Source organism: Enhydra lutris, unplaced genomic scaffold (assembly GCF_002288905.1).
Source record: "Enhydra lutris kenyoni isolate GAN:26980312 unplaced genomic scaffold, ASM228890v2 scaffoldscaffold38, whole genome shotgun sequence".
In the NCBI taxonomy this organism is placed as follows: Eukaryota; Metazoa; Chordata; class Mammalia; order Carnivora; family Mustelidae; genus Enhydra; species Enhydra lutris.
This window is the reverse complement of record NW_019154122.1, coordinates 19,656,463-19,664,673: the sequence shown is the minus strand read 5'-3', so window position 1 is coordinate 19,664,673 and position 8,211 is coordinate 19,656,463. Positions and strand designations below refer to the sequence as shown.

At 65.1% G+C, this 8,211-nt stretch overlaps 1 protein-coding gene across 1 annotated transcript; it reads left to right on the top strand.

Annotated features, from left to right (window-relative positions):
* The first annotated feature begins 1,626 nt into the window (after positions 1–1,626).
* LOC111154901 (sodium channel epithelial 1 delta subunit) lies at positions 1,627–7,361 on the top strand. The gene is given in 13 exon segments (XM_022514851.1): positions 1,627–1,662; positions 3,456–3,832; positions 4,393–4,600; positions 4,711–4,901; positions 5,071–5,159; positions 5,234–5,397; positions 5,522–5,624; positions 5,944–6,108; positions 6,209–6,287; positions 6,375–6,432; positions 6,665–6,729; positions 6,849–6,924; positions 7,032–7,361. Coding segments are annotated over 13 exon segments (1,941 nt in total).
* The last annotated feature ends 850 nt before the right edge of the window (positions 7,362–8,211 follow it).

Here is an 8,211-nt window from a genome sequence, read left to right as displayed (position 1 = left end):
TGATTACCCAGAGCCCCTCGGACCCTCCTCTCTGCCTAGAGGCCTCCCCGAGGACAGTGTGCCCCCCATCCCCTCAGTAACATCGCCTAGTCCACAAAGGAAAACTGCTCTGTAGAAGAGGGCCTGTGACACCCCGGGCCTGTGCTGAGTCTGTAGAGCCTGATGGGGGCTTGGGGAGGGGTATCCCCACCAGTGGTGTTGGCTGGTCCTACCCCTGAGCCTTGAGCAGGAAGAGGAAACTAAGGCCCATGTTGCACTTGAGGATACGGGCTCCGAGAGGTTGATTAATGTGGGCAAGTTCACATGGTAAGTGTCAGAGCCGTGATTCACCCCCCCACCCCGCTCTTCCCCAGGCAGGCATGACATCCTTCTCCCAGACGTCAGCAGGGGCCATCGACCTCCTTCCAAAGCCACAGGGCTGATGGCCTCACCCCTCCTCAGAGCCAAGGCCTCACCAGCAGGGCCTGTCGGAAGCGAGGCCCCCTCCCTCATCCCAGTCCAGGCCCTCCACACTGATTTGGAGTGGGGTGTCAAGAACCTAGAGCTTGCCTCTGTGGGGGAGCGGGGGCAGGCAGAAGGGCCTGAGCCACACCCTCAAACCTGGGACCAGGCTGAGGGTCTGGTTATTGGGATGTGAGGTTTCTGGGTCATCCTGGGGGACATGCTGGACCCCCCACTGGGGCCAGAGGTGGCGGGGCACCCTGGACTGGGGGGCACTGGGCATCCTGCCCTCAGCACAGCATCCAGCCTTACCCAGTCACACTGAGGCCCAGGACTTCAACCCCCATGACAGTGTGATCTGGCCCGAGTGTGCTGTGCGTTCTTAGCGTGTGGTGTGCGGTCTTAGTGTCTCTGCAGCCAAAACGTGTGGTGTGTCATCTTTGTGGGTGGTATGTTGTCTTAGTGTGTGGTGTGGTCAGTGGCGGCTTTCGCGTCTGCTGGGCAGGGGAACCGTATGCTGCAGGGCACCAGGTGTCACCTCCACACCCAGGGACTGGGTTGTTCCCACAGTTCGAGCCTGCCCCAGTGGCTGGGCGACCGGCCCTAGACACGGGGGTTCTGGGAGCGCAGGCCCCTGCCTGGCATCCCTCGGTCACAGACACCTGTGGTCGGTGCTGGCAACGTGAGCCGGGGAGGCAGTGGAGGGCAGGCATCCCTTGCTGGCCTGTCAGGAAACAGAGAAGCGAGGGGCGGCAGAGGGGGAGGGGTTGGTTGCTGCGAGCAGAAGAGCAGGTGTCTGACCCCTGAGAGATCTGAGCTTTGGGAGCTGGGGGAGGGGAGGGTCTGCTCCGCGAGAGGCAGGGGAGCCGTGCAAGTGGGTCTCAGCCAACACAGACCTCTCCTCTCCCTCTAGAAACCAGGAGCCCCTCATCCCCAGGCCTCACATCCAGGGCTCTGCGCAAGAAAAGCTCACCGGGGGAAGGACCCCCATCCCTGCCCTCATGGCTTCCCCTTCCAGGTCCAGAGTGGGTGTGTCTGGCCCTGGCAGATGGGCCCCTCCCAGCCTCATCCCACGCCTAGCCAGCCTGTTATAAAAAGGAGGCTGCCAGGCCAGTGTCGGGCCACATCCCACTCTGTCTTGTCACCTCCTAGAGCTGCCGTCACTGGGGCCACCCGCCACGGAGAATGGAGGCACCTGCAGAAGGAGACTCCGGCTTCCAGGTACCAGCAGGGTGCCTGACGTGGGCTTCCTTTCCCATGGTTGGGGGCAAGGAAGGAAGGTCATCCCTCGGGGTCTCTGGAACCTGAAGTGGAGGGGGCTGTGTCTCACATGTCACCCTGAGCACATGCAGGCACCGAGGGCAAGAGAAGAGGGTCATGCGGTCCCCACCAACCGAGGGCTTGGTACATGTGACGGGTGTATGTGTCTATGTACACACGTGTGCACGTATGTGTGCACCCCTGCTGCTGCCACATCAGACTTGGGGCACTTCCGATCCCTCAGTGCATCTGGGGCCATCCCAGGTGTCTGGACCCTGCCCCGTCTCAGGAAGCCCTGGAGGCTCTCAGGGGTCCTCGAGGTCCCCATCTCCAGGGTGTCCCCTCTTCCTACCCTGCCAGCCCCAGCTGAGCCAGGAGGGGGCTGCTTTGGGCTACACGTCTAGAGGAGGGTAAACATGGCTGCTGGAGTCAGAAAGAACCTTCTGGAGCCCCTTCTGCCTAACCTACAACACGCAGCTGAGGATCCTGGCCCACCCTGAAGACCCAGTGTGATCCTCGGGGACAAACACACATGGGCAGAGCTCTGTGCAACGTGAGAGCCAGCGTGAGGACCCCATGCTGGCGCCCACTCCTGGCTGGACGTGGGGGAGGCCCACAGACCTGAGGCGGGGAAGGAAGGCCACCCACCCTCCCCGTGTGCCTGTGGCCCCACGCCACGGGCTGGCCTGCTCCGACATGCAGTTTCCCAGAGCGCGGGGGAGCAGCCCACTCAGGCCCAGCAGGCGGGGCACCTGCTGGCCGAGACGCAGCAGGGGCTTCCCTGCTCAATCCCCTGCCCAGGTGACTCAGGTGGGGGCCAGAGCTCAGGAGGCTCTGCCCTGGGTGCAGGGAGGCCTAGTGATTCAGACCAAGAGGCGGAAAGTGTGGGAAGTCCCCCAGAGGCCTGCCCGGTGACTCCACAGGTTTTTGGGAAGAGTAGGCCTGGCCTCGTCAGGGTCCCATGTCCCTGTGTGCTGGATGTCTGGGGGGGTCTGGGGGTCCTGGGTCTGTGGCCCTACTTCTCCAGGGCCCTCAGGTCCCCACCACTGGCTAGCCCACTGGCCCCTGCCCACTCTTCCTGAAGCCCACGTTCCACAAATTGGGTTTCCTTGGGCACAAGCTCAGCAGATGCTCCCTTGCTGGGGTCCAGAGCACTGAACGGTCCTCAGGCCCAGCCTTTGGCCCAGACGTGGCCAGAGCAGCTTGGTTCCATTAGTCCCAATCAAGCATGGCCATGCTGGCCACTAAGGGTGGGTAGAGGCCACTGAGGCACAGAGTCTTGTCTTTGTAGGGGCCCCAGACCTTCAACATTGGCTCAAGGCCCAAGGACACAATACAGTCCCCACCCCAGCAGGTCACCTGGCCTGCCCCTCTCTAGAGGCCCCTGCCGCATGTGAGTGGACAGTAGACCCCCCCCAGCCTCAAGACTGCATGCAAACAGGACCAGTGAGGGCTTGGACCCATGTCCTCTGCTGTCCCTGTCCCCACCAGCAGACCCCACTCTGGCTGCAGTAAGACAGGTCTGCGGAGGCTGCCCGGTGCCCTGCCCCGGGGTGGGGGTTGGGGTGGGGGCTGCAGGGACAGTCCCAGGCCCCCCCGATAGGGCCTCTTCGGAGCACCAGGGGGCTGGGTGGTGCCATTGGTGACCAAGGGACAGAAGATGGAAGTCCTACCAGCCCAAGGTGAGGAGGCCCGAGTTGGAGTTGGACCGGGCAACAGACTGGGGCCACACTAAGGCCTCTTCTCGGACCCAGGGAGGAGCCATGGCCCGCACAGCCACCGCCGGTGGTTCCCCGACAGTCCACGAGGCCCAGCGGCCGCCGCCAGCCCTGCAGGAGGACAGGCGGAGGGAGGGGCTGGTGGAGCTGCACACCTCCTTCCGGGAGCTGCTCACCTTCTTTTGCACCAACGCCACCATCCATGGCACCATCCGCCTGGTCTGCTCCAGCCAGAGCCGCGTCAGGACGGCCTCGTGGGGGCTGCTGGTGGCAGGCGCCCTGGGCGTGCTCTACTGGCAGTTCGGGCTCCTCTTTGCCGAATACTGGCGCTACCCGGTGGTTGCCACAGTGTCGGTGCACTCGGAGCCCAAGCTCTTCCCAGCGGTCACTTTGTGCGACATGAACCCACACAGGTGAGGGGGGCCCACTCCCACCTCTGCGGCCTGCGGCATCTCCCCGGCTGTGGTCACAGCGGAAGGCCAACCGGGTCACAGGCCCAGGCCACTGAGGGCCCCACCTCACTCCACCCTTGTGCCCAGTTGCTCAGTCGGGAACCCTGAGACCTTGCTCCAGACAGCAGCAGCGGGGTGGGGGTGGGGAGGGCGGTGTGTTCAGGGACAAAGAAGAGCCAGCTGGACCTTGGAGTGATCAGAGCCACCCAGACACAGGGCCTGGGCAGTCCGGGAAGGGTGAGGGGAGGTGGGAGGGAGCCTTCCAGCAGGACAGCCTGGAGCTGGGCTTGGGGGTGGGGAGCAGGGCGACATTTCAGGTGAGGAAGTAGAGGAGCAGATAGAAGCTGGGGCCCAGCCAGGGGGCTGGCAGAGTCTGCACCGGGTGGGGGTGCTTCTAGGGTATCCAGGCTGGTCTCTGGGATCAGCACCATGGGGGCAGACCCTATTCTACTCTCCCCAGCAATACCTTGGGATTGATGTGGGGGCTCTGACTCAACTCGCACCCTCCCCCCACTGCCCAGGCCACGCTCAGCCCGCCACCACCTGCAGGTACTCGATGAGTTCGCCCAGGAGAACATCCAGTCTCTCTACAAGTTCAACTTCAGCAAGAACAGGGACGTCCTCTCTGCAGCTGACCAGTTCCCACAGCCCGCCTTCTACCTGGACCGCGGGGTCCGCCTGCAGAGGCTGAGCCAACCCGGTGGCCAGAATAAAGTGGGTTTCTGACTGGTGAGTGTCCCTAGCCCTGCACGGTCCCAGCACACTGTCACTCTGCAGATCTCTGAGTGGGGGGTAGGCAGGTGAGAGGGCCGTGCTGACCGGCCCCCCACCGCCCGCAGTGCAACAGCACAGGTGGGGACTGCTTGTACCGTGCCTACACGTCGGCTGTGACAGCCACCCATGAGTGGTACTGCTTCCATTATGTGAATGTCTTGGCCCTGATGCCCACCGCCCACGAGGACGGCCACTGCAGCGACAGAGGCCACTTTGTCCTCTCCTGCCGATTCGATGGCCAGGACTGCCAGGCCCGGTGAGTGGGGGACGGGGCAGCTGAGTGCAGGCATGGGTACCACCCCTGGGGTCCGGCTGGCGGCAAACAGCTGCCCACAGAGGTAGGACAGGCCATAGTCCCTCGGGCTCCACGCAATGGGGTCCTGAGCCGAAGGGTGTGTTGGTATAAGTGGGGTTCCCGGTTCCAGGCACTTCCGGAGGTTCCACCACCCCACGTATGGCAGCTGCTACACCTTCGATGGCGTCTCAGCTGCACAGCACCCAGGCGTCACCCACGGTGAGTGCCAGCCCACAGCTGAGTGGGGCAGGGGACATCCAGGCCAGCCTGGCCTCACTCCCTTCTTCTCCCAGGGATCAGCCTGGTCCTCAGGGCTGAGCAGCGGCACCACCTCCCTCTGCTGTCCACGGAGGCTGGTGCTAGGGTTATGATTCATGGGCATGACCACATGCCCTTCCTGGAGCACCAGGGCTTCAGCATCCGGCCAGGGACCAAAACCACCATCGGCATCCGAGAGGTGGGTGGGCCCACGGGAGCCGGGACAGAGGAGGGGCCCCAACCCTCCCACTCCCCACCTCCCTCTCCAACCCTGGGGGACCAAGGGCAAGGACAGCTGCACTGAAGCGTGCCCCCTACCCTAGGACGAGGTACGCCGGCTGGGGAACCCCTACAGCCACTGCAGCGAGGGGGCAGAGGGTGTGGACGTGCCCCTGCTCTACAACGCCTCATACACCCTGCAGGCGAGTCTGGGGCCATGGTGGGGGGAGAACAGGAGCTTCTCAGGAGGGACAGGGAGGCCGGGAGAGAAGGCGGTCAGGGGACGGAGACCTGGAGACTGGGTTGGCCCTGGGAGAGGGAGGCCAGGGGAGGCTTAAGGGAAGGCCCAGGGGAGGTAGAGGGCAGAGATGGGGAGTTGGGGGGCAGCAAGGGAGGCGCCCAGGGGAAGGGGTGGCCAAGGGGGCGGGGAGTGAAGGAGGGGGCAGGGAGGGCAGGTGCAGGGAGGGAGGTGAAGCAGGCCCTTTGTGGGCCCTGGGGGAGGGACGACCACCCCCAGGACCTTCAGCTCGCGTCCCCTGCTGCCCCCCGGCCTGCCTGGAGTCCTGCTTTTAGCAGCTGAGGGTGGAGACCTGCTCCTGCGGCTTCTTCTACCCCTGCCGTCGGGGCCCAGCCCAGTACTGCAGCTCCGCGAGGCACCGGCCTGGGGTGAGAACCCCCCACCCGGCCACTGGTGGGGAGTGCGGTCAGGCCTTGCCCACCTGCAAACCTCTCCACCACCCCGGGGGGTCGATCCTAGTGGGTTCAACTCTCCGCCCCCCGCACCGCCACAGGTCACTGCTTCTACCGGCTCTCCAGGGACCTGGGGACCCACCGGCTTCCCTGTAGCTCACGCTGCCCCAGGCCCTGCAGGTGGGTGGCTGGTGTGGGGGCTCAGGGTCAGGGGCTACTGCCACAGCACCCCAGCAGGAGTGTAACGGGGGGGTCTGTCTCTCCCAGGGAGTCTTCCTACAAGCTCTTTGCCGGGACCTCCAGGTGGCCCTCCTCCAAGTCAGCTGTGAGTGCCCTAAAGGGGTGGGTAAGGGGCGGACAAGCAGGTGGGTCTCCCAGGTCCCAGAGGGCTCACCCTAGGTCTCCCAGGTCCCAGAGGGCTCACCCTAGGTCTCCCAGGTCCCAGAGGGCTCACCCTAGACCAGCTGGTGCCCCTGTGGTCCCCGCTCTGAACACCTGCCCCACAGCGCCCTGAGGGCTGTGAGGAACAGTGGCCCCAGTGAGCCTTCTGGGTACAGGACTGGATCCCGGCTGTGCTGGGCAAGCAAGGCCACAGGAGCCTGGGCCAGACCCCTAGCCTCAGGTGGGCGCGCTCCCCCTCCAGAGGACACGTCCCGGCCCCTCCCTCTGCCAACCTTGTCCTCAGTACCCCTGCCAGGCGGGCACCCGGGCCCAGCCCCTCACACCTCTGCCTTGCCGCAGGAGCAGCGTGGCCAAGGTGAACATCTTCTACGAGGAGCTCAACTACCGTACGGTGGATGAGACACCAGCTTACTCAGTGAGCCAGCCAGGGGCCCACGGCCTTGGAGGGGCTGGAGCGGTGGTGGGCCAGATCCCCCAGGGCCCAGCCGCGGGCACCTGCTCACCGCCCCCTGATGCCCGCAGGTGCCCCAGCTGCTGTCGGCCGTGGGCAGCCTCTGGAGCCTGTGGCTCGGCTCCTCGGTCCTCTCTGTGCTGGAGCTGCTGGAGCTGCTGGAGCTGCTGGAGCTGCCGGAGCTGCTGCTCGACGCCATGGCTCTCATGCTGCTCCGGGGCTGCCGCTGACTCCACACAGCTCGGGGGTCCTAGCTGGGGGCAGCCACAGGGGCACCCCCCACGATCCCAGGAGCTGACCAGTTACCCACTGACCGCAGGAATGACATCAACCCTCTGGGGGGCCCTGCTGGCCTCGTGCCCCGCAATACTTCCAGGAGCTCTGGCCGGGCTCTTTGCTGAAGACTTAGGCCACACAAGCCCCCCTGCCCCACGCCCGAACCAGCGGGAGCTTATTCTGATCCTGAGGGATGTGGCCGCAGCAAGGTCTCCAGGCCGCCCGTGGGGAACCAGACCTGCCCCCCAGAGCCACTGCCAGCCGGCCGAGCCAAACCCAGGGCCGGGGAAGCTGCACTGGGGCCTCCAGGCAGGCGGGCAGGAGGGTGCCCAGCCCACCGGGTACTCTCATCAGCCAGCCACCTGCCCAGCAGCGGCCTCAGGGACGCCCAGGGCGGCGGGGAGGGGAGGTCCCTACCTCTCTGGATTCCCATGTCTAGTCCGTGAGCAGCTGGGAGTGTGCGTGCAGGGGAGGGGCCTCCACAGGGGAGTGTGGCCGCGTGTGGTTGCTGTCATGTGAATGTATACGCGTTTCTAAGTGTGTCAACACATCTTTCTACGCCTGTGTGCGGCTGTGCACAGGCATGGGGCAGGAGCCGTCCTCAGCTCGGGGCAGGTGGGGGAAGGGCTGCTTTGCAGTAAATTAGCCATTCCACCTGGCCGCCGCCTTGTGCGCTCCTTCCCGGCGACCCTTCCTGAGGGACCTGAAAGCCCCAAGCTGCTGCTCCACCTCTGGGAGACACAGACACACTGTGGGGGCTGGGGGAGAGGAGGACACGGTGCCCGTGGCCAGCTTGTGGGGTCAGGGCTTGGCCGGGAGAGAGGACCAGCCCCGGACCACACTCCTTGGTTAGCGTCCCTCGCTGCTGCTCTCTCCAGGGGGCGCAGTCCAGGCCAGAGAAAGGCAGGGAATGGGGCTGGGGGTGTAGGGAGTCAGTTTCCATCTAAGAAGCCCCAGGGCTGCCCGCAGGGCCCC